Source organism: Gordionus sp. m RMFG-2023, chromosome 3 (assembly GCF_954871325.1).
Source record: "Gordionus sp. m RMFG-2023 chromosome 3, tfGorSpeb1-WG-v2, whole genome shotgun sequence".
In the NCBI taxonomy this organism is placed as follows: Eukaryota; Metazoa; Nematomorpha; class Gordioida; order Chordodea; family Parachordodidae; genus Gordionus; species Gordionus sp. m RMFG-2023.
This window is the reverse complement of record NC_088777.1, coordinates 50,819,739-50,846,973: the sequence shown is the minus strand read 5'-3', so window position 1 is coordinate 50,846,973 and position 27,235 is coordinate 50,819,739. Positions and strand designations below refer to the sequence as shown.

Genomic DNA, 27,235 nt, shown 5'->3' with positions numbered 1-27,235 from the left:
TAAAAAAATCTTCAATTTTGTGATCTTCAAGAGTTTTTACTAAAATTTGGGATAAATTTTTTTTTTATTTCAAACTCTGGTTTGTAGTGAGAGACAGATGAAGGGAAAGGGGGATATAGTTGTAGGATTTTGATTGGCTAAACATGATAACGAGAACGGGCAATCCGAAATTACGCCTATGGCTTATAAGTATTTATATCCCGCAACAGCCCTAACAATCATGAAACAGGATAATGTACATTAACGATGACTTATATTATATAAATATACTATTGAAGTATTCGTATAAGAGCCTAATATTACGAGGTTAATTGTCAGGAATAATGCAAATATAGTATAAATATTTAATTTTTAAAAAAATGACTATATCAAATTTTTTTTTCCTTCTCCTAAACTTTTTATCTTTTTGTATTGGGAAGGATTGGATTTGCAGTAAAACATAGAAATGACAAAAGAAGTTAAAAACTAACTAGGAGAAACATGGAGGAAGAAAATGTAGAAAAATAAATCGAAAAAAAATCGCATCAAAACAAAAAGCGAAAAAAATGAAAGAAAAGTGGCGTAAAAACATGGATGGTCTAGAATTTTGGCCTAAAGGCAATTTTCCTTACGCCAGTAAACCGCCATTGAGATGATCAGCGTTGCCAGACACCGTCAATTTTTATGGCAGCGGCGCGCGTATAGAATTTTTAGAATTATATCACATTTAATCTTTACCATATAAATGAAATTTGAAATATTTTACCATGGCAACTAGAAACGTGACGCAAAAGCATACCGGGATATCGATAGTATAGAAAAGGAATTTCACATAAAAAACAAAATAATACAAATCATTAGCGATCTAGTGCAAATGTCATATTTTACTCAGTCAACTTAGTATACCAGAAGAGTATGCGCTAACATTTTGTAAAAAAGCAACCAGAACTTCCTAGGTTTGCTAATTTAGCTAGGAAGGTAATTTGTATACCTGCAATTAGTGAGTGCACCTAGAAAAAAAATTTCTCCATCTCTGGATTAATACTTAATGCAAACTTCTATAGGTCCCAGGAATCTTGATAAAATATAATTTTTTTATGACAATTATAATTTGATTAAATCTGATTTCTTATTTATTATATTTCTTACCTTATATTTTGTTTGCATTCCAAATTTGTATTATAATTAGTTTTATAAAAATCAATAGAATATTACTATTTACTAATATATGTTGTTTGTGTGACTCTGACTTGAGTAAAAATGGAATCCCTACAGGAAATAAGTTAAAAACGAAACCAAACTGGAACTAAGAGCCCCCGAGAAAAATGGACGCGCCGTTAAAGGCCGATGTAAAAATATAAAAACAGCCGCTATCAATTGAGGCATCAGCGCAGAGATCTAAGAATATCTTTAATATTTTTATTAATAGAATTTCCTGATATGAAAATTTAGAATTCCATATTATTTTTTAAATATATTTTTCAATCTAGTTACATGTTAAGTAATATTAATTTTTATACTTATTTAAATATAAAATTAATTAATTAACTAAATAAATGAATGTATGCCTATGGCTAGGATATAAATAGAACGTTTGACGGATAAACTGTTCCATAATTATTTGAAAAATATTTGATGATTAATAATGAGAATTAACAACATTGAAACGTGCAGTAGATCGATTTGCCAACACTCGATTAGTAGGCGTTTACATGTTATTTAAATATTTAAATTAAGCAAATGTATAAAAATGAGTGAAAATCAACGTTGAAATACCCTGTCTAATCACTCAAATATGATAGTTCAAACACAACCTAAGAAAAAAAGTAAAGAATCAAAGTAACAGGTGATTCAACTTTAATTGCCTCAATAAAATTACTAAATTCCTATTTATCACAACATCATATTTAAGGCTATTAAACAACCCCAAGTAGCCAGTAAGTTTCTTCTAGTTTTTATATAAATACGCGGTTCAGTTTAAGGAATACCCGCAAATAAATTTATACTAACACCTAATCTAACTATAATTCCATTTACCCCCGACCCCCCTCAAAAATTTATGAAAACTGTTGATACTCCACCGCTCATGTAGACGCTGATGCTAGTCGTAGACCAACGTTTAGTAATTATTTTATTTGCCTTAAATTTATAATTTTACGATATTCAAAACCTTTAGTGTTTTTTATTTATTGATAAATTTATAAGTAAGTCACATGTCACACGTGACATGTTATGTTAAGCTTTATTATATAAGGCACACTATATTCTTTAAATATTTGCATTGTGACTAAATGGTAGACAAATTAGGTGAGTATATGGGTGAAACAATTCATATAAATTATTATATTTTTCATATTTTTATTTAATTATATATTTTAAGTGAACACAGAAGCTAATACGAAGAGAATACAATTTGTTGAAAGTTGTTTTGGTAATTCAGGACAGGTATTTTGTATTACATATATATATATTATATTTTTATGTAATGAAGCCCTTATTAATACCTGGAAGAGTTCTAGTAGGAGAAGGTGTATTAACTAAAATATGTCGGAAGAAGCCAAAACCTAGACAATTTTTTTTGTTCAATGATATCTTAGTTTATGGGAATATTGTTATAAATAAGAAAAAAGTAATTAATTAATATGATTAGAATATAAACCTAGATCATTAGTATAATAAACAACATATAATTCCTTTAGAGGAAGTCAAAATAAAATCATTACCTGATGAAGGATGTATGTATAATGATTCCTAAATTAAATTATTTATTATTTAAAGCATTAAAAAATGGCTGGCTGATATCTAGCAGAAGTAAATCATTTGCAGTTTATGCTGCAACCAGTACAGAGAAATCAGAATGGATTGCACATATTAACAAATGTATTTCAGATTTACTTATTAAAAGTAATATAAAGGCTAATATTATTTATGTACTATTTTATTAAACTTTTTAATAAAAAATAACAGCTGGTAAAGTTGCTTCTTCAGAATATGCTGCTCCTTGGATCCCTGATTCTGAAGCTTCACAATGCATGCACTGCAAAAAATCACAATTTACCTTGATCAATCGACGAGTTTAAATTTACTTAAATTCATTATTATTCATTAAAGTAAGAATTAAAAGATAGATGATGGATTATATATCTAGGCTTTAGAAGTGCAAGAAAGTTACTTGAGATGAGAGGGATTGCCTTTTAATAGTTGTAGATTGGGGTCAATTAGCTCAGCCAAGGCCAGACAAAAGCAAATTTTTGTTTTTCCTTCATAAAAAATTAACAGGTGGGTTCAAACCAGGCTGTGTCAACTCCTAATATATATTGTTTTGTGACAATAATTATTTTATGCTACTTGTGTTAATTTTCTTCAATGATTAAAAGAAAAATGAGACAAAATTTTTGTTAACATCTATATTTTTTTTACTAAGATTATTTATAGTATACATACATCTAGGTTTATATAAAAATGGTTTAAAGATGGTACACCAAATTTTTTCCAAAGTAATTGTCAGATTTTTCATAATATTTCTTTTATATATTTGGGCCTAATGCCTTACTCAAAATTTTCATTTACCCCAAGGTTATCCAAATTTTTATTAAGCAAAATCACTAATTGTTGGCCTAATTTCATAATTTTTTTAAATTAAATTTACCAAATAACTAGTTATCCCAACTTACAGGGTTCTGATTTTGGTTCTACTAGGTAGAATTATAGGGTCCACTAAAAAAAAAATTAATGTATTATTAACAAATTTAGGGATTACATGGTATTCAAGGAATACAGTAAAAGAGGTACAAATAAATTGGCGCAAGAGCTGTGTTTCATCTTTTTTTCTCAACATTATATAATCATCTAAGAACATCTCATGTTCTAAGTTTTTTTTATATTATTTTCTGACAAAGATAATCATTTTATAATTATAAATATTATTAATTTGAAATCATCAATATCAGATATTCACCATATTTAAAGAGTTCCCTCTTTTAAAACCTTTTTTAAAAAATAAATCTATCCCAACCAGTTATCGCATTAAGAGTCAATTTAGTTTAGTGGAGGATGTTTTAGGGAAAAATACATCCTTTACTAACTGAAAACTCTTGATAGACATGTTTTCATTATTAAAAATTGTATATTTTTGATATTTTATTATGAAAATAAATTATTCTATATATAATTTATATTTCATTTGATAAGGATTTTTTTTACAAATATTGAAACTTTATAATTAGGAATGAATATTTTATCATCAGATTTTAAGAAAACATTTTCAGGCATGATGCTTATCATTTAAAAATTAGTCACAATAGTGAACCATTTTTAAAAATGGAGCCATGTAACAATACTAGTTGAATGTGGACTCGTAAGATATTTTAAAAAAAAATTTTCTTGTTGCAGATAATATATAACAAAAAATGAAATAAAATTTGAATATAAAATTATGTCTTAAGATAAAAGATATATAATTTTATGTCTTATTTGGATATGGAATCCATGAGAAATTCTGAATCTCTCAATTTTAAGTCATTTACTTGGAAAATTTTTAAAATCTTATTTTTACAAAAAATGCACGGTACCCTCTACCTGTCTTATAAATTTTAGGCAATTTTCTTCGTCAAATTTTTTATTTTTAACTTCATGCTTAAATTGCCTGAAATTCACAGTGCTGGTACTCTATAAATTCTAAAATACTTTTCTGGTTAAGTCAGATTTTCAAAAGCTCCCTCAGTAAATGATACAATTGGAATTCCCCTTCGATTCCATGTCCTAATATGACATAAAATGTGAATATATGTTTTTTAAAAAAATATCTGCCATGGCAGTAGATAATTAGTAACTTTAAATTATATTTGAAGCATCATTGCAGGAATTGTGGCCTGGTTGTATGTAATATGTGTGCCAACAAGAAATTTTTGCTCCCCCACCAATCTTCTCACCCTTTAAGAGTTTGCTTGACTTGTTATGACAGGCTATCCAAGACTATTGATCGAGAATTAGACCCTACTGGAGCCAATAAATCATTTACTACGTCTCTCAATCAAAGCAAAAATGATGCAAACAATTCAAACAGTGGTACGTTTTACTATCATTACATTACAATTATAATGAATAAGAATAAGTGAAATTAATAATAATGGGGAGAATTGTTAATTTTTAAAAAAAATTATATTTAATTAGATTGTTAATATCCTTAGGAGTAGAACTAAGGGTTCAGGGTACAGAAAAGACTTCTCTATCTTGAATTAGTTTTATATTATGTTTATATTTATATTAAATATTGATGCTTATGACACCCATACCTATATATATATATTTTTTTTAACCTAACCAATTTCATTTAAGATTCGTCCTCTTCTGACAACGACGAAGATCTACCTTCCTTGCCATCAGAAAATCCGTCTACCCAAAGAGACAGTTTCTTCACAACATCGACCCCTCTTGACAACAATGTAGACCCGGAAATTAAGAACCCCATCTTGGGTAACCATCATAATGCCCTACAGGGAGATGAGGAAAGAAATAATTATGTTATAAGACGGTCACCTCCTCCCATCCCACCTCCTCCTATATCTTCTATCGAAAAATCTCTTGCTGTCACTGACGCCAATGCGGAATCTATAAACGGGAAATTTCATCAGCACTTGGTTAACGATCTTAAGAAGTTTGAAGGAAAGCACCCAACAGGAAAAATCGGAGAGGAAGATAAGGTATGATTCTACCATTGAAAATATCCTATTTATTTGTATTTCTGTAAACCAATTGGCTTAGTGAGCTAGAGATCAACTGTTTTCTCTTACAATTATTAAATATTTAAATTTATTTTTAAATGTACAATTAAAGCCTTTGTACTCAGTTTTTATTATATTCTTCACAATTTTTTTTGTTTTGTTTATAAATAAGAAGTTGATTGATTTGGGCCCAGATTCGGAGATATATACTGAAAAGGAAGACACCAAGTTGAGTAAAGACTTGCATAACATAGTACTTAATTGAAAATCTACTTGATAAATATACAATTCACCTATATCTTTTAGCTATATTAATTTTTAAATTCAACTATAAATATATCGTTAAATTTTTAAACAATTTATAAAAATGTATTACCTATTATTAACTTCCATGTCCTTGTTAATATATTTTTTTCTTTTTTTGGGTTGCTTTTAAATATTAAAATATAAATTTATATAATTAATTTTTTATATTTATAAACACTAACATTTTAATTAAAATATTTTATTTAAATTATTGCAAAATAAAAATATATTATTGCTCCACAATTAGTTATAGTATAAACTACACAATTTAATATTATAATAGTAAAGCACAAATTTTTTATCAAATTGAAATTTTTTTTGAAGATTAATTATTGCGAATAAATTTTTATTGTAGTTCATGTACGATATCTTTTCATTTGAATTTTGTATGAATGATAATGTTTATTATATGATGATACCCAATGAAATAAATGTAATGGCTTATTATTAATAATAATTAAAAAAAAATTCCAAATCGTTATAATTATATTCGACTTAAATACAAAAAATAAATTATATTTTAATATCATTTATTATTCATTTATATTAAAAAAAATTTTAGCAACTTTTTAAAATTTCATGTTTAATAACAAAATCAATAAAGAAAATAAAAATAATGAGTTATCCTTAATTAAAATAAATTTAGGTTAATAAATTTCTAAATTATCATATAATAAATGTATTGACTCAATGAGAATGTGCTAAAAGGTTAAATATTTGTCAAGAAACTCTTCACAATATCCAAATATTCAAATGACGGTTCTAAGCATCATTATTTGTAAGATTCATGCTTCTCATATCTGCTGCTATCAATTTGTCTACGTCATCTTGGGCCTTTCTCTAGATCTTGATCCTCCTACTTCCATCAAGGTGCATCTGCATATAAAATATATTATAACAAGTAAACACTTAAATCTTCAATTTTATTTTTATATAAATTTGGGGAAAATTGTTTAAAATTCACAGGGTAGGTACTTTAAATTTGTTGAAATAGATTACCGATCAAATCAAACTTTCCCAATTTAAAAATTGCGCTTAATATATTATATAAAATTAAAAAATTCGGAAACCCCATCTATTCAATATGCCAATCAATGACATAGTAAATGTCATTGATCCCAATGACACCAATATAAAAAATGGTAATTTTCAATTAATAATTTTTCCTGAAAAGATATTTGAATTGAATATCATATTATAATGCTTTTATAAATATTTAATACAAACTTTATTTTTTTATGATTCATATGTCGATATCTTTATGCATTATATGTGTCGATTTTATTTTTAAGTATAGTGTATACTATAAATTCTATATTTTTTTTATTAGTTCTCTCTAGTTCTAATAAATTCAACAAAACTACATAAAACATTTACGCATCAAAATAATAAATTAAAAAATTATATTGTAATTAAAAAGAAGATTGAAAAAAATTAAAATTTTATAATTGTATTCAAGTATTTATATTTTCATTTTATGAATTGAATTATAATAAAAAGCAAACGTGATATATGTAAACCAATATTATTATAACGGCTCAATTTATCCAATATTAAATTAAGATTTTATCCAAATAATATTACTCAAACCTCCAAATTTTGTCAATAATAGATTTCCAATTTTTGTCATCTAATGAGTAAGATCTCGAAGTTGCTTAAATACTGGATTAGCCTTTTTATTTAATGCTGTCTAACAACACTAGTGCATGCCTTTATAAATATAAATTTAAATAAAATTCAAAAAAGATTTAAATATTAATAAAAATGAATTACAATAATTATATTAATTATAAAATATAATATAAATCTAATTAAAATTAATTAGAATTGTAATATAAATATAAATTATTAATAAATATTAAATTACAACTATAAATTAACATTAGAATATTATATGACTTTTAATATAATAATTTGTATTTGATTTTGTTATACTGTCTTACTTTCAGTATTCAAATTAATTTAATTAAAAATACTCTATATATATTTTATGTTAAAAGGGAAAAAGTATCAATTATAATATTATTTTACTTATAAATTTGTCAAAATAAAAAAAGATTATAGAAATAATAAAATTCAATATGATTCAATGTTAAATAGACGATATTATAATTGTACCGGCCACCCTTATCAACCATCCAAATATATCATCTCTCACACAATGACATAATGTTATTGCTCTCACATGCATTAAACCATCTGCTTTTAATTAGACCAATCAGAAAATTGAACAAATTTTACTGACATCATTCGCACATGTATTCGTTGAAACCTAAAGAAATCATTGTTATTGAAACTATTGAAAGGCTATCAACTATTATATCTAATTTAGTGAAAAAATTATGCGATAAAGATATTTATATAATTAAAACGCTTTCTAGTATTAATCAATATCAATATTATGGCAATAAACCTTCTTTGATAATAGCTTCTAACATAAAACACAATATTTATAATCAGTATTCAAATAATTTATTTAGCTATAATAATAATAATAATAATCTTATACTTAAGAAATTAGTGTATAATGATCAAGAATGTGTTATGCCTGTTAATGATGTGAGTTTAAAATGTACTGATAATTCTGAAACCATATCAATCTTCGATAGTTATATACATGAAAGCAGTATAAATGGAATTAAACTAATTCATAGTAATGTAAAATTTCAATATTTTTTACAAAGTTGTTATATATTACAATTAATAAACTAATTTATTAATATCAGATTGGGTATAATAATTATTATAATAAAAATCTTTTATATAGATCTACTTATTTCTTACAAATGATGAAACAAATTCACAATTCATTTCAAATATTAATTTAAACACTAAAAGAAAAATTGTGGAAAATGAAATCAACTTATGTCATGATTTAACAAATACAATTAAATTTGATTATCCTTCCTACAACTTGTTCAGGCACAAGCTTTTGGTACATATTTTAACAAGATTAAATATTGAAGTATTGAATGATGGGCCAAAATTTACTCTTCCAATAAAGTTACCATTTCACGGTCTTATAAGATTCAAGGTTTTTAATATATCATATTGTTAGAAATATAAGCAAGATATGTTAATAAAATATAATTAGTGTATAGATATATGAAGATCTGCCATGCCTGTATATTTGGGTTAGAGAAAAGATAAGAAAAAAATATTATACGACCTAATTTGTTATATAATATATTTTATCTTGCTTATAATATTAATGATTGACCTGCTACTATGATTATTCTTTCATATATACAATTTCTTCCTACATTTTATGTTTATTATTTTAAGAAATCATGGAACCAAAATGTCATCATTATAAGTTATTTCCATAGGATATATTTCTGGATTTTAAAAAGTCAAGAAGTCTGCAGGGCAGATAATTTAGCCAGTAGACCTCTAATAGATATTGTGATTAAATCATTTAATCATTGAAAAAATTTAATTAAAAAATATATTGTATTGCTCTTAATTATTATTTCCCTTTGAAGCAATTTATAAAATATTAGTACTGTAAAGTAATGTCAATGAAAGTAATGTAATTATTAACAATATTGTGTAGTGTGCTAAATTTTTTCAGTAATGATTGGTAGTGATTTTCATTTTATATATAAAAAGGCTAATTAATAATGCCACTATTTTTCTGAGTAGCTACAGCTAGAGGTCTGCAAAGTGATTTTTTCACAACTCGATTCCCAATTATAAAAATATTTTTGCCCAAGCCCAAGCCCAAATTCAAATTTTTTTTCAACTCAACATGATCAGACTAAGTTTTTTTAAAATTTTTATGTGAATATAATAACCAAATAATTTGGTTAACGGATGTTAAGTAAAATAATAATTGAAAATGACCTGTTATTTTAATTGACATTATGAATTTAAAATTATATATTTATTGGCTGAACTTCGGGTTGGACATCTCTTACAACCCGACTCAAATTCATAAATAAAGTCATTTATGTCTGAACCCACCCCTAGCTTGGGTCAGGTCAGACTACAGATATCCCATGCATACCTAGCTACAGTTAAACATTAGCCACTTATTTAGCTACTTTAAAATTTTTTTAATATTTTAAAATGATGAATAATAACTAATTTTATTTTTACATAAACAAAATAGAATATATACACTAAATAATTAAAAATACATACTTTAAAAAACAAATAAGCATATATTAAAAATTATTTTAAAAAAATATATATGTATAAAAAAGAACTGAGAGAAGATTGTTGTTTCCTCTTGTTTTCTCGTTTATTATATTTCGCCATTTTGGAATTATATTACTTTTAGTTATATCATCGATACAAAATTTTTTTAAATGAGAAGATCCATTGCTATAAAGCAAGCGCCTCCGCTAGCGAATCTGCTCACACCCGAAAACTCTGGAGCCGACTCCGTTCAACAACCAACACCAAATCCGGAGAACCTAGATGGATTTGTGGAAACCAACAGGAACCTCCATACTTATAGTTAGCCTAGACACGATGGCCAACGCGATAGCTACATTAACCAATGAAATGAGAGCCCTCACAACGTTCGCTCATAGAAAGTCACGAAGCTGAAGATCAAGATCTTTAGCTAGATTAATTATGATTGATATAACTTTACCATCATCTAACGATAGTGAAGAGTAAAAGCTCAGTCTCACGTATGAGAACATCTGTGACTCCAGAAGCTCCAGCCAAACCAGAGCGTAACCCCAAACAAAAGGTGACTAAACTTATGAGATTATGGAAAGGCCTTAAATCGGACCTCAAAGAACATAAATGCAAGTCTAACCATAGAGATCGCCATGAGATCAAGCATATCGCCCTCATCGTCAAATGCATACATCCTCTAGCGGATATGAGAATCTGTGATGTAATACACCAAGTATGACTCATTACCATGGCTATCCACTCTAATTGGGCAACTGCTCGAGCCAATGATATGTCTTTCTAGAAAAAGTACATGGATGGAGAATATTAAAATCGTTGCCGATAGACCTTTTCGAGAGAAGGGACGACCTAGTAGAGCAACCTCCACCTAGAAATATAATTGTATAGACATGGTAATGATCCGTACTCGGTCTATTAACGCATCGCAGATTCATGTATTTGACGATGCAGGCATGCTTGATCTCATGGCTATCTCTATCATTAGCCTTGCATTTAGATTCTTTAAGGTCCGATTTAAGGCCTTTCCATACTCTCATAACTTTAGCTATTTTTTGATAGGGGGTATGATAGGGTTTGGCTGGAGCTTCCTGAGCCACAGATGTTCTCATACGTGAGACTGAGCTTTGGACCTCATCCTCTTCACTATCGCTCGATGATGGTAAAGTTATCTCGATCATAGTTTATCTGGCTAAAGACCTTGATCTTCGACCTCGTGGCTTTCTATGAACGAACGTTGTGAGGGCTCTCATTTCATTGGTTAATGTAGCTATCGCGTTGGCCATCGTGTCTTGACTAACCGAAAGTGTGGAGGTTCCTGGTTGATTTCCACAAAGAGCAGATTCGCTAGCGGATCGATAGGCGCTTGATTTCTAGTAGTGGATCTTCCCATTTTGGATTATAATTCCAAAATGGCGAAATATAATAAACGAGAAAACAAAAGGAAACAACAATAGCCAAAAATATTATGCAAGCCAGGAGATTGATTTTTCTCATAGATGGCAGATGTACATCTATTAGATAAATTTGCGAAGCTTATGTAAATATTATTTAGGCTAAAATCCTAAATTTAATATCATCTAAAGATGCCGTTTAACAAACACTAAATGTTGTTACTATACGCGCAGGAATACAATGTTAAAAAAATCAAGTTTTTTTTAGAAATAAATAATTTAAATGTTAAAAAATTTGCGTATATATGTATAATAAATTATTTAATTTTCTAGAATCATCAAGACAATATCAAATTTTTTGAAAATACATCCCAGGATTCAAACTCAACACACTCCGCCATTGAAATAATTAATAGTGCCAATGGCCCCGAAACACGATTACATGCGGGAAATGACTTTATCTATCAGAAAGGTATGCTGCTTTGAGTATAGTATTCTTTGGCTAAGGATATTTATATGAATGCGAGCTCATAATGTTATAAAAAATAAAACGAAGCTACAAAAAAAATAACACTTCTCAACAAGTTGCTTATTTTTCTAGTGCGTTCACTAAACACAATTATTATTTTTTATTTTTTTTATCTTCTGCTTACTAATTTTTTTATTGATTGATTTCAAATAAGTTTTACATTTTTAAAGTAATAAGGTGTACAAGACGCAGATATGCCACCGATATTTATTTTTATCTATATTGGCCAATATTCACGGTGTCGGTCGGTATTTTTAATTTTAACCGATACAAATAAATAATTAACCGTTACTAATTAAATTTTTAAAATATTGGCTTAGCCAATCAATTTTTAAGAAAAATAAATTGATCTATAAATTTTTCTAGACAAAATAAGGAAGGAAGAAAGGGTGAACACGTTTAAAAAAAGTGAAATACTAGGCTTCCATGCCTTTATATTATTACCTTAAAATTAATTAAGGGAAAGCTTTGTTTATTCCTTTTTTCCCCATTTTTTGCTGTATTTTTTTTGAACCCCCATTCCCCCCCCCCTTCTCCCCAATAAAAAAAACAAATATGCCACGTCCTCAACATATGGCAGTATGTTAAACAAGGACAAAATTTTATTAAAATGCAATAAGAGACCGATTGAACAAATGGATACTTAGTCTCAATACTACCCTGACTTTATTATCTACTACATACAATGTACTACGTAACACAGAACTAGGTTAGATTCATAAAAAATTAGGCTAAATTCAAAGCTTATAGTGATCTTTACCTAATGTCTCTAGCCACTGGACCAGGCGCGTTATTCAAAAACAATGAATATATTTTATGCATAAATATAATTTGCTTCGTTATCTAATGTTACTCTAATGTTTCTTTTATAAAAAAAAACAACAAACACATCAAAAAATCAGTTCGACGCTATACAACATTATCCTACTAGCGATACCTAAAACGAATTATTTGTTATTCGATTTGATTCGATTCATATTTTACGAATATGAATAACACAATTATTCGATTCGAAAATTCGAATAAGGAAAATATATTATTCGTCGAATAATTTTTTATCTATTATTCGATCGAATTATTCGAGATATATTATTAGTAGGATAATAAAATTACCTAGGAATAATGAAGAAACATTTTATATTTCTAAATGTTGTTAACGGCGGTTTTTATTCAAATAATTCATAATACAAAATTAACTTTCGAAAATTGTTTTATGATGGACGAAGAAAGTATTTATTTATTTATATGTAATTTATAACACATATACAATTATAAATAACTAGTAGCTATCCCGCCAAGAATGAGTGGCGAACCAGATATGTCTCCTTTGTTTGATGATGGAGAAATCATAAATTTGACTTTTTGTAAAAACTTTGTGTTTAAAAAATTTGTTGTTGGTATATTTATATTTTTCTTCTACATGATATGAATATTATATATAAATATACTCTATATTTGTATGCTTTTATATTATCTTACTAATAAAATTTGTTTGTCTATTATCCATAGTTAAATTTTACAAAATAAATTTAATATGCTATCTTTTTTAATTTACGGTTAAATAAAATTTTCGAATTGAATCGAATATTCGACAAATCGAATCGAATAATCATTTTATTATTCGTACGAATACGAATAATGAATTATTTGATTTAAACGAATACGAATAATTCCATTATTCGATGCGTATTTTTGTAGGTCTACTACTAGCAATGGTCAGGAATCTTTGAATAATTTATATTTTATGAACGAATGGCTTTGAAAATTTATTTTTGGACTCTCCAGGCAAATAAGCTTTTTAAGCAAAGATTTTTCCTCTCTTTCCAAAATTAAGTAGAATACATTGAAGCAACGATTTGGAAGAATTCGTTGGTTGATAATGTGAGTAGTTTTTTTTGAATTTTCATGTTCTCGGCCATTCCAAACGGATCACCATTATTATTAATGGGTGGGGGTAAAAGGGTGTCATTATAACAAAAATCTTAATACAAGTTTTTGCCATGTACGGTGGAATTAGAGTATAACTATCAGATCTGGAGCTTGCAATATTGATCAATTTAATGGAATCAATTAGGATGGTGATTGAATGTTTAGTTTTTTTTTATGCAAAAGATTTGTACTTTATTATGACTATAAAATCCTGAAGGTTCTTATTGAACGCTTTTATGTATTTTTTTAATTTTGGTGCAAATAAAGTTCAAAGTGGTCGTTTTTATTTCTTTTGGTTTAATGTTTTTATTATTGTAGTGTTCTATCTGTTTAATCAACTAGAAACAAAACTATTTATTTTTTTGTAACAAAATTTCAAAAAATCGTCTGTTTTTTTTATAGAAAAAAGTATTATAAAAATGATTCAAGCTGAAATAGTGTAAGATAGGAAATGGAAGCACTTGAGATTTTTGCCAATTGTAGAACCTAAAATAAGGATAATTAGATTCAAAAAAATGACTAACCATTTTTTACAGATTTTGTCAATGCTTCAGAGACCTACAAATAAAATACAGGTTTAGCTTTGTATTTTAAAATATAATTTTTACGTTTTTCTTCTTTTTTTTTGACTTCCAAATAACAGATGCCCAGTTGAAATACCGGCTTAATTGTTCCCTACAATGCGGCAACGGTATGGAAGTGACGAGACAATTTGATTTCGACACGTATTATGCTTCCCTGAAGACCAAAAATTTGGGGCACATTTTTCTCTGGTTCCCTTTACTGGACTCTACTTTTCACCTTCTCGAAAGGTTAGAAGTACATAAATAACATTATTTTGGCGTTTCTTATATGGTTAAGGTCCTGAACTATCAATTACTATTACATAAAGATCTATTTTCTATATGTATATATAAGCTTTTACCACCCTATGATCTTTTGCGGTGCCTGCAATTATAGTGTATTTACATGCCTTAACATTAGCTAGGTTTTTTTAAGCATGACTTTTAAATTAAAGATTGGTATAAGGTTCAAACTAGCCCCTGAAATTTTTGAAAAGGTTTATTTGGCCTACTTAAATTTTTTGCAGCCAGGCCCGTAAAAATATTTTTGACCTGGTTGCCTCTAATCTAATATATACCATTCTGGTTCCTATTTGTGCTTTTCGGGTTCAGTCTGAACCAGGTTTGGTTGGGGATTAGGAATCCGGAAAAGTAAGAACATAAAATTTGGTAAAAATAACAGAAATATCGTCATAATTATAAATTAGAATAATAAAATAAAAATTTAAAAAATGATAATAGGTTTTTTAAAATTATTTTTAACGAATTATCATGATATCTTCCAAAAATCTATATGTTCATATTAAAATATAAATTCTTATGAACTAACAATGACAGTGCATTGCAACCCTCTGTAAACTTGTCTTATCCGTCTTCAAATATTTAGGATCTTTAATCGGCTCTCGGGAGATCCTAGAAAAAATTTCTTCTTAAAACAGAGATTGGGCATAGCTATCTAAGCCTCAACGTCAATCTTCTTTTCAAAGAACTTTCTTAGACTCAATATTGAAAATTTAAAAAAAATTCAATTCCTGAACCCCAAATACCTCGTTTATCTTTGTGGAAGCCTTATAAAAATCTAATAAAAAATTATAAATTAGCATGCCATGGGAAATTTTGCAGGGGATATTAAAATTATTGAGAGTTCTAAGGATATTTATTGATCAAAATATTAGGTGCTTTCTATTCCCTAGAAAAATTATACTGACCATGGCTGTATCACTATCTAGAACACCCTTATCTTACGAAAATAGAGAATTGCTTAGTTAACTTAAAAAGGTATTACCACTGAGTACCACTAATAAGGATTGTATATTTCCCATACTAGCTGCGTCATTTAGTTTTTTTTAATACTCCACGAGGCAAATGAGATATATAATGTATTTTTTTTAAATATATATATATATGTTTGCAGCAATATGTTATTTTTTTTCCAACTTTAAATCATTTTTTGGGCGCGTTTTTTTGAATTTAAAAATTTGATTTTATTTATTGAGACTAAACAACATATGACATGTGTCTTTTACTTTGAGTAATTATAAAAATTAATTTCTATATTTAAAAAAAAATTCGGGCCGGGCCGGGTTTGAAAAATTGGGCCCGATGCAGATCACTAGTAAGTATCTCAAACATGACGGAATGTATTTCCGGTAAAATCGGATTTTTAAATTTAAAGAAAAACGCGCCCAAAAAATAATTTTTAAAGTTGAAAAAAAAAATAACACATTCCCCTCTAACACATATAAATATGAAATCGAGGTCTCGAGCTAACATGGCTAAACTTTATTTGGAAAGAGTGCGAGTTTTACAATGAGGGATATAAATATAATTGAAGAAGTCATTGAACAATTTTTGTGCTTTTTTACATGCGAGATAGCCTTCATTAAGAATTCCGGAATCACGGTGCACTTAAATGCCACCCCAAACATGAGGGTGTCGCTAAAATTTCGAAAAAACATCCGATACCATGCAAGGTCCCCCACAATTAAGTTGACGCGCTGTAGTGTCGTTAAACGGCTCGAATTTGCGGATTTTTAAATTACGATTTTCGCCCAAAATTAATATATGTCTGAACCTTTTCTGCCATCTGCGAACAAATTCTCTAGGATTTGCATAATACTTTTTTTTATGACTAAAATATTGGGTCCGCCATTTTTTAATTAAAAAAATCGAGCCGTTTAGCAACACGTGACCAAAGTAACAAATATCTCCGAATAAAATAGACACATTTTCTAACTCGTATGATAGCTTCTTTTATGTCCAGGATTTAAATATAGGAAATAGGTCAAAACAAAGGTGATATATTTTCATCTTATTTTTAATGAATGATAAATTTACTAGTTATGTAGTAAACTACTAGGACACATTTTATCCCCACCCCTCCCCATAACAACATGTTCGTCAAATGAACCTCGGGTTTTCTGCCATGAAATTTTGTTGTAAACATATTAGAAAATTTTTTTTATTTACGTTTCTATAAATACGCAACAGACGATAATATAAATTTTAATTTGTCGGAGCCATTGTTGAAACGGGGTATGCAAATATTTTTCGATTCATTCGAAAGCAAGATTGCTAAATTTTGTTTTGTAAAGTATTTTGTTTTTTTAAAAAATCCAGACACGTATTTCCGGTATATCTCTAAATTATTTTATTTATTTATTTTTTATAAAAAAAAGCTTCAAAGAAATAGTACCAGGAGGCATTGATTTCGCCATCTTGTCGTATTGTTGTTCCAATTCTGTCGGTAAGCCATATTATTATTTAAAATTAAACAAATATATTTGAATTTTAAAAACAAAATTAACATATACATAAATCCTAATCCAAAAATGATTGATATGGTGTTGACAATTTATCAAAATAACGAACGAAACTTTAATTACTTGCACATATAATCGAAATCTAATAAGGGAGGGAGGGGGGGGGGGAGTATGTATTTATTTTTGTCCGTGTCAGTAATTTTTGAGTCAAGGCAACACATGGTTCGTTTTCGATCATTGCTATTCTTTACCGCCTCATCATTCTTTTTTTTTTAAATTCTTTCTCAGAGTCCTTTAAAGGTCAAAATGTCAGGCCCTCGGGTTTAAGAAATTAGGGTTTCAGGCCTGACCTGGCTTTACAGTCATTCATAGTAATTTTTCGCGGGCCGAAAAAAAATATCGCTGTCTAAGCCTGACCCGACCCGACCCCATGAACAAATTTTTTGTTCCAGACTGAATCCTCCGACGCGATTAAATTTTTTTTTTGGAATTTGAAATGATAAAATTAAGTAATTATACAACTAAAGAAATATAGCGTGTAATAAGTGTAGGACAGAAATTGAAAGGAAAAATTATAAACTGACATATGATCCTATTGTTCTTACAATTAAATGCCCCCCCCCCCACTTCATCTATTTTTTTTGTCGTTTTAATTGTAAGGATTGATGATATATATATATACTAACATAGTACGTTCATATTTTATCCAACGATTCAAGTTTTTTTCTTCTATCTTATAGTATTTTCCAGAGTTGTTAAAAGATACTTTTTAAATGGATCTAGATACAGATACATCGTCTAAAATAATATCTAGATATAGATATTTTAATCAAAAATCTATCTAGATACAGATACAGATACCACATTTTTATATCTAGATCCTTTAACAACTCTGGTATTTTCAATGATAAACGGAATTAATCAATGTCGTCATGTTAGATTTACCAAAAAATAAGTAATATTCGTGTATGTTGCCTATATATTTATCATATTTATAACTATTGATGCTGTGCGCTCCATGTGAGCCTATTTTTTATAAACGGCTATATCGATATTTTAGCCATTACAAATACCTATCCCTCGAGATTTCGCTAATAGATATCCGAGCATTTCTGGCCATCCATGAGAAGAATCTTCGGGATCGCGTAATGATTTTTTTCTGATAAAATTATAAACTAACTATACAAAGGTAGAACTGGAAGCAAATGGATTAGCCCGGAAGGAAGCCTGAGTTTCACCTTGTCTCACTACCTCACTTCTCCCGTTGACGGGCAATCATTCCCCATAGATTCTACCAAGTTGGCCTGTTGGCTGCAGCACCTAACGGCCATCGCCTTGGTCGAAACTCTTCGTGAACGCACTTTTAAACGTGAAGGGAATGTTTTGGAGGTTTGTTACGCGTGCATTTTATTTCATATCAATAATCGTGTAAGTAAATAAATAAAATTGTTAGAATGTCGCTTTTTCTACTCGATTTAGAGGATTAATTTTTGTTAAATTGAGTAATTACCAACTATAAGACCCTCTGACACGGGGGGGGGGGGGGTGCGATCAATTATTTAGTATCCATTTTATATTTTAGCCATCGGGAGGTCCTCGTCCCGTGATTTATCGGAAGGGGAGGATTTAGAGGGCTATGGAATATCATAACGTTCTTTTACGCTAAAAGCCTAAAATAACAATGATTTGACAGATGTCATAAAGCCCTTGCAATAATTCGGGTCCGATCCAAAAGAAAGGGAGCCCGAAATATTATTGAGGATCAAAATTGGGCAGGGTTGATTGACCTGCCAACTGCAGTCGAATTCGAATTATTTTTAATGAATCTTGTATTTTCAAATATTCATTAATCATTCATATATTTAATATTTCGCTCCTTTGGCAGGGCCATGTTCAGATTCATATTCAATATTGCCATTTTCTTTAAATATTTTTAAATCAATTTATCCCTGTTGTCGAGGTCTTCAATCTATTTTCTGTTTTTCATATGAATAGTAACCCTAAATCGACCAATTTCTTTTCGAGGAATAAGTTGAAATAGGAATTGTTTAGTAAAATGTAATTTCTCTTAATGGGCAAGTCACCAACTCGATTCTACTAAACTTGGGGCTGAAGTCTGATTGTTTATTATGGAGGTTACTGCTCACCGCTTTTCACATATTTGCCATTACTTTATGTTACTTTTACTTCTAAACTTTATGATATCGCTTGAAATATTTTGATCGACACCACCTTGTAAAATACCTAATTCTTGTATTATAACAGGATACTAAGTAACATTCCCCTTTTTTTATATTGGAGATTCAATAAATTTACAGCATTGTGATCACGTGTATTTATATCCTTTTTTTAATTTGAACCGCATTTGATTAGTTCAAATAATCCTCCAGTAAACATGGCTGAATTTAGGCTGTCAAATGACCAACTTTCCAACCCTGAAATTAGATAACATCCCCAAAGTGACCGACCACTTTTCAAAAAAAAACATTTGGAAAAAAAAAATAGTTTTTACGATCTGTTCCTCCCATTAAAAGGTTTTCTTATATAGATTTGAGTTTTTTTTGGCATTTGTGTGATATAAAGAAAATTTGAAACCTAAAAATAAAATAAAAATATAATTTAAATACCAAAATATAATTCTAAATTATTAAATACTAATAATTAAATATAAAATTAATATAAGAAAGTTAAAATTAAAAGATTAAAATGTTCGCAAAATAATAGTACCATAACAAGTAAAAATATCCTCAATTATATATCCTTTTTTATGATATTCATTTACATCGTCTGAACTCAAATAATATAATAATTTGTTTCGTTTTTCTGTTTTAAAAGTAGATTTGAATATTACTTCGTTTTTCTTGATTTTGTTTAAAAGTCGATTTGAATATTAAAACACATATTACAACAATTTTTATTAAAGGTTTAAGTTTAACGTAAGATTCGAAATTAATGGATTTCTGCTTCACGATGATGTTTTAGCCATGAAAATTAAAGAGATGTTTTTTTTAAGTATTCATAAGTTGCCAATAACGGTTCTTAATCGGAAATAGTTAAGTTTTCTAATTTTTTTTCACTTTATATTTTTTTTTGAAAAAAAAGTACAACAAAAACGTTGATTTCCACATCAAATGGCCTAACGATGTCTATTACGCTGGGAAATACAAAATAGCCGGAATTTTGATCAGGGTCAACCATATAGATGATCGGATAATCGATTATACTCTGTGTAAAGAAGAAATATATTTAGATTATAAATATTTATATCCTTTTTTGAGTCATTTGCGGGGCCTCCCAGCATCCAAAGGCACTGGAGGACCCCGTGGTCTTGACGGGCCTATCTTTCATTTAGAATTAATTCACTCCATTATTACAATATCAATTAACGAACATTATATAAATTGCGGTTTGATGAAGTAAATACATGTAAAATAAACGCGGCTGACAGAGTATTATGTATAAAATGAATATCGTGACGAAGTAATAAGGAATCATGCTAACCGATAAGGTTCGGAAATTTTTAGGAGGACAAACGTATTCGAGCGGGTAAAAAAAATATTTATTAGGAAGAAGAAAATTATTTTAACCTATATTCCCCTATATATAGGCGCAGACTTTCGTTTTTTTGCGCGATACTTAAATTTGAAATAAAACCAGTTGCGAGGGGGCATGATTTGTTTTTTATTTAAAAATGGAGGACAAAGATATTAGATGATTATACTTTAAAACATCATTCAAATAATGCGAAGTTTTATCATCTAGTTCTATTTATGAAACAAGAGGCGGCCTAAACCAGTTTTTATTTTAAAATGGAGGACAAAGATATTAGATGATTATATTTTAACATCATCAAATAAATGCGAAATCGTCTATTTATAGAAACAAGAGGCGGCCTAAACCAGTTTTTATTTTAAAATGGAGGACAGATGATTATACTTTAACATCATTCAAATTATGTAAAGTTATCATCCAGTTCTATTTATTAGAAGCTTGAGGCGGCCTAAACCATTGCTTAGATTATTTTTTTTAAAAATGTTTTTTTGGCCCAGCCCACAAATTTTTTCGTGTCTGCACTGTTTACCTGTTTTTTTTAAAAGAGGTCCTTTTTCGAGCGTGTTTTAATTTTTTTTAATGAATGAATGAAAAAAATGTATATAAATTTGACTAAATTAAATGTAAGCTTTAAGAAAATTTTATGAAATTCCTGCCCGGGCCCATAAAATATATCCTTTGGTTGTTCAAAACCTGTCTCAAAATTTAATCTCTCAATGATTTTTTTTTATCTTAAATAGCATTTCAAAACTGTAAATATCGCATTAAATTTATATAACTTCATTTTAAAAAAAATTTGCATTGTGTAAGTTAAACGTCAATGTATTTTTTTCCTGCAATGTCTTATATTTTCAAATTTAAATAATTTTATGAGCGCGTTTTTTTTTAAAAATTAAAAAATCTGATTTTACCGGAAACGAATTCCACGTGTTTGGAATACCTATCCTATAAATTTCAGACAATTTTTGTCATGAACGTTAGAATTTAAATAAAAATTTATATATGTAAGATTTTCTATAAATTTATAAATGACTCCCAAATGTTAACAGCAAAATTGTCTTGTAATTCATAAGATAGGTATATTCCAAACATGATGTAATGTATTTCTCGGTTAAATCAGATTTTTAAATTTAAAATAAACGCGCTCTAAAAATGATTTAAAGTTGAAAAAAATAACACATTGCCAGATAAAACACATCGACGCTAATATATATATAAGAGAACTGCTTATATATTATTTTTTTAAAAAAATATACCCCCTTGAAACAAAATATTTTAAATCGCATTAGCTTAAAAAATATAATTATAATATGTTTTTTAAAAATAACCTGGGTCCGGACAGGCAAATGGTACCTCTGCAAGTCTCTGATATATATATATATATAAATCATTAAAGAATAAACCAACTATTTCCGACACATCTCTAAGCAGGAGGAATTATTTTTATTTTAATATATATATATATTCTTTTTTTTTAAAATCTTTTACAGCTTTCGGTCTCAATTATTACAACACTAACCCGATTCTAGGTTTGTTGGATATATCTAAAATTATGGGCGGTACCATTTTAGTCAGTCCCGAATTATTTTTGGCCTCATTTTTGAATCGTTACGAAAATTATACGGAAACGCTTTTGAGCTCCTCTTCCGTGAGGCTTTGCGGCAATATAGGAGACCCCGTATTTTGCGATTACATCGACGACGTAGTCAAAAAGGAATACTACGGATATTGGCTCACTAAAATGTACGCGCGCTTTTTTTAAAAAAAAAACAATAATAAAACTGTTTTGTTTTTGATTCTCTCCGTCTCCTTGTTTAGATTTTAAAAATTTCCACGACTCAGATATTAAAATATTATTTTGCCCTCTTCCTGGGCTTTTTTATTTTTTAAACCCTCCCTAATTTTGATGTTTTTTGAATTTCGGTCATTTCCCATTAATTTTAAGCTTTTTATTTTTTTTTATAAATGGTTTTTCAAAAGGGTATTCGAAAATATAATAGGTGAATAAATGATTTGATCCATCACTTCTGACATGGTTAAGTTTGGAAAATTTACAGGAATTTTCATTGCGGTAACCTTCCCGTGAGAATTTGTGAGAAATGTTATGTAAATTGTAACCAACAATTTAAATTTTTATACTAGATTTTATTATATTTAAGTAAGAGCAGGTAAATTATAATGCAAATAATAATAAATATACATTAAATGTTTACTAAAATAGAATATCAAAACTTGATTTTCACTCGCGAAATGGCAAATCACTTTAAAATTAAAAAGAAATACATTCATAGTGTAATTAAAGCATACCTAGGTCTAATTAATCTATTTTGTGAAAATGGTACAGTCAAATGAGATGTAAAAAAAGTTACGAGAATATTCTCAAATGAAATTATTCATGATTCTGCATAATCAAAACTGGGATTTAACCTTTAATACTTTAGGTGTAGTAATCTATTTTTGGGAAAAGTCATATTGTCAAATATAATATACATATTATTAGGCTATAGGAAACAAAAACTTTTGAATGTATCTCAAAATCTATATATAATATAGAAGGGTAATAAATTTTATGATTAAAGATATACACTAATTTGGATAGCTGGCACTTTCAAATAGCAATAAACAAGATTTTATAAAATTAATTTTATTAAATACCTATTCAAGTTCAAGATATGATAGTTAATCATCTTTTTGAGTTAAAAATCACAGCTCACAAACCTTTTTAATAGGTTCTGTTCTGGTGTGGCATTTAACGCTTTTTTTAAATATTGTTTTTTATAAATCAGATTTAAAAAAAATTATAGTTTTAAAAGATTAAAGTTTAAAATAAAAATGAGTTTAAAAAAATTATATTATTTTAAGATTTTATAATTATTTTCTGCAACAATTTAAAAAAAAAAAATTTTTTTTTAAAAAAGGCGATATAGATGACGTTAAATGTTTTAAATATTATTATTATATAATTTATTTTTAAATATCATACTAAACCTCACAATTTGCTATTTTAAAGGTAGCGCTAATTATTTAATATTACTTTAAAACAATTGCTAAAGTATACTAATCAAAATCCGATAATTAAAATAATCTCATATCTTACAAAAGTCCATAATTGTGGATAAATAAATCTGTCATATATAGTCGGTGATTTGCATTTTACTATTACGTCGATTATGCTAATTTGCGAAATTAATTTGTGAATCGCAAAATTTATTTTCGATAACTTGGTTCATAATTTAAAATGATTTTTTATCCTACATCTTAAATTATCCAAACTCTGATTAAATTATTCATTTAAATCTTTAAATATATCATTTTATAATTAAGTAATCATTGAAAAATAATAAATTAATATGTTACCAAATTTTAAATATTAGATTAGAATTAATACATATAAATATTAAGGATCAAAAAAAAATTTATAAATATTTTTAAAATATAACATTGATAATATTCCTCTCTTGTTCTTAATTGTTTTTCTCATCGCCGATTCTGTGATTAGGGTTTGGTTCTTTTGTTGACTTCCATCTGAATATCTCTCTCTTGTTCTTAATTGCTTTTCTCATCTCCAATTCTGTGATTAGGGGGTATCAGTCATTGAGAATATGAAGCTGAGGTAATTGGATTTTATTATATTGAGGGCTAATCTTTGGCGTAGGTAGTAACCCTCGTTGGGATCTTCGGTCCTAGTAGAGATCCGTTTCCCCAGCTCTTTAAAGAAGGCAAGGGCGTGAGAGCCGAACGATGTTAGAGTCGTGGCGATTAGTGGTAGGAATGTGTAATTGGCCGTAAGCGATGGCGATTATTTAGCGAGTTTATTTATCTCGGCGTCTACTAGAGCATCTCTATTTATATTGGAAGGGGCAAGGGGATCGATGCATGAGAAATCCCAGGTTAGGAATTCCCTCCTCTTCCAAGGAATCATGGTAGAGCCATCGGGACGCTTACCATCAGAATTGTAGAGTCCAGTAGGTTCGAGGGTTGATGGGATACCGGCAGATTTTAGGGCCCTGGCAATAGTATCATTGCACTTTGAATGTCTAATGAATCTCTCTACATCGCTTGCAGTGTAAAGAGTGACGGCCTTTGGAGTTGACCGGCGTTTGACAAAGGATGCAGTGATAGGGTATTACCATATCGCAATTAAGTCTTAGACCGATGGCGTGACGTAGCTCATCATTGCTTAGGAGCTGGTCAAGGTTTCGCGATGGAAAAGCTTCGAGAAATTCATGCCCGCTGTCTGCGGAAATGGAGAAGAGTAGAGAATGGTCCTCGGGTTGGCTCCTCGATTTAAGGCAGCGAGAGCAGTTTGGGACTGCGAATCAATCAAGACAAGAGCGAATATTGTCCTCTTGGAATCATCGACCTTAACTATGATCCTATGTTCAATCATACACCATTGAACTTCTTAACACATCTCGGATCTCCAGTGGGTAAAGACGAGTCCTTTGTCAAGTTCTTCGCCGACACTCTACTTGAAATATCCCTTATGCGCGGTACACTATCTTTCCTCCCAACCCACCAAGCGTTCTTTCTATTAAAGAACTACCTCCTAATCCCAAAAATTCTATATACACTCCGATCGTCACGTATCTTCCAATACGACATCAACCTCGCGGCACACGAGCTAGAGATTAAACACCTCACTGAGGATATATTCAATCTCAAATTCAAAGACCTATCTTGGCTACAAGCTACCTTGCCAACCAAATCCGGCGGCATTGGCATACGATCGCCTTCCCTACTCTCTGTTAGTGCGTTCATATCCTCTCGCCTGTCCTGCGAGCCCATCATACACGCACTCACAAAACATCCTGACCCTTTACTTCCCCAGGCAATTGATCTATGGAAATCTCTTTCATTAGTCGATCCTCCCTCATCGACACTGAAGAAGGACTGGGATAAACCTTTAGTTGGCAACTCCGTTGCATTCCTTAAATCGAGGAGCCAACCCGAGGACCATTCTCTACTCTTTTCCATTTCCGCAGACAGCGGGTATGAATTTCTCGAAGCTTTTCCATCGCGAAACCTTGACCAGCTCCTAAGCAATGATGAGCTACGTCACGCCATCGGTCTAAGACTTAATTGCGATATGGTAATACCCTATCACTGCATCCTTTGTCAAACGCCGGTCAACTCCAAAGGCAGTCACTCTTTACACTGCAAGCGATGTAGAGGCAGATTCATTAGACATTCAAAATGCAATGATACTATTGCCAGGGCCCTAAAATCTGCCGGTATCCCATCAACCCTCGAACCTACTGGACTCTACAATTCTGATGGTAAGCGTCCCGATGGCTCTACCATGATCCCTTGGAAGAGGGGGGAATTCCTAACCTGGGATTTCTCATGCATTGATCCCCTTGCCCCTTCCAATATAAATAGAGATGCTCTAGTAGACGCCGAGATAAATAAACTCGCTAAATATTCGCCATCGCTTCCGGCCAATTACACATTCCTACCACTAATCGCCACGACTCTAACATCGTTCGATTAAGTAATCTGTATATTTTTGAACTTGCATGTCATATTTAATAAAATTCTTTATTTTATTTTTGTTATAGAGGACAAAATATAACCATACATGGTCAAGAAACTCGAAATGCCATTATAACAGGATTAGATGATTATGGGTATTTAAGAGTAATGATTCATCGAGATAACGAAACTGAAGGATCCGAAATGGTAACGCTACACGATCAAGAATATTCGTTTGACGTTGTCAATCACGTTCTATTCCCGAAATGAAAAATATATATGCATATAAAATTCTAGTTTATGTCATGATTATCCGTCATAAAATATTTAAAATTAATTTATCTATGACCATTTAGAAGAGCATTCTTAGCTAACTTTGATGAAAAATATTGTTGTGATTACTTTTAACCGGCTGTTGTTGAGTAAGTATCATGGCGGCAAAAGGCTGCATAGTATTTCTCGTAACTTTTGGAGAAGGGTTGAACTCCACTCGTAGTCGACCTTGGGTTTGAGAGCGAAGCCTTAGAGCTTTTGCATAATATTCCCGGGGCAGGGCCATACCTCCCTTCAAATTATGTAATTACGTCCGAATTAATCAGATTTTTTTTATCAGCATCGATTTTCAAATATATTTCTTATTTACCATATAGTAATTATTATATTCCATAAACCTATTCTCCATGTAAGTGTCACAAATTCCATTAACAATCTATGTTTTCAAAGTATTTCATAGTTATAATATTCAATTCATTATAATAAGATTTCATATCTTAAACTCGGATATCTCATGATTTGTGATCCAATGCCATTTGTAACTCTTTAAATTGTGATTCATGGTAATTTTTGATTCCGCGCCATTTGTAATTCCCAGGCT

General features: G+C 29.4%; 2 protein-coding genes across 2 annotated transcripts; both read left to right on the top strand.

Moving 5' to 3' along the window:
- Positions 1 to 2,202: 2,202 nt before the first annotated feature.
- Positions 2,203 to 6,428, top strand: LOC135925692 (pleckstrin homology domain-containing family F member 2-like). Its single transcript, XM_065461137.1, has 9 exons — positions 2,203 to 2,286; positions 2,360 to 2,424; positions 2,471 to 2,608; positions 2,651 to 2,714; positions 2,758 to 2,883; positions 2,947 to 3,053; positions 4,830 to 5,046; positions 5,317 to 5,681; positions 5,875 to 6,428. The coding sequence occupies exons 1-9, from the start codon at positions 2,271 to 2,273 to the stop codon at positions 5,965 to 5,967; spliced, it is 1,191 nt and encodes a 396-aa protein (XP_065317209.1). The 5' UTR covers positions 2,203 to 2,270; the 3' UTR covers positions 5,968 to 6,428.
- Positions 6,429 to 8,264: 1,836 nt separating this feature from the next.
- LOC135927088 (biotin--protein ligase-like) lies at positions 8,265 to 26,704 on the top strand. Its single transcript, XM_065463024.1, has 9 exons — positions 8,265 to 8,567; positions 8,776 to 9,042; positions 11,885 to 12,023; positions 14,653 to 14,821; positions 17,251 to 17,318; positions 18,524 to 18,723; positions 20,437 to 20,563; positions 22,377 to 22,629; positions 26,448 to 26,704. Exons 1-9 carry the CDS (start codon positions 8,265 to 8,267, stop codon positions 26,629 to 26,631), a joined length of 1,710 nt encoding a protein of 569 aa, XP_065319096.1. The 3' UTR covers positions 26,632 to 26,704.
- The last annotated feature ends 531 nt before the right edge of the window (positions 26,705 to 27,235 follow it).

Excerpts from the sequence above, each read along its gene's own strand:
- LOC135925692 (XM_065461137.1), top strand. Across the intron at positions 2,715-2,757 it reads ATCATTACCTGATGAAGGAT|CATTAAAAAATGGCTGGCTG; the intron begins GTATGTATAATG and ends TATTATTTAAAG. Across the intron at positions 5,047-5,316 it reads TGCAAACAATTCAAACAGTG|ATTCGTCCTCTTCTGACAAC; the intron begins GTACGTTTTACT and ends ATTTCATTTAAG.
- LOC135927088 (XM_065463024.1), top strand. The coding sequence starts at position 8,265 with ATGTATTCGTTGAAACCTAAAGAAATCATTGTTATTGAAACTATTGAA. Across the intron at positions 20,564-22,376 it reads GATAATCGATTATACTCTGT|CTTTCGGTCTCAATTATTAC; the intron begins GTAAAGAAGAAA and ends AATCTTTTACAG. Across the intron at positions 22,630-26,447 it reads GGATATTGGCTCACTAAAAT|AGGACAAAATATAACCATAC; the intron begins GTACGCGCGCTT and ends TTTTTGTTATAG.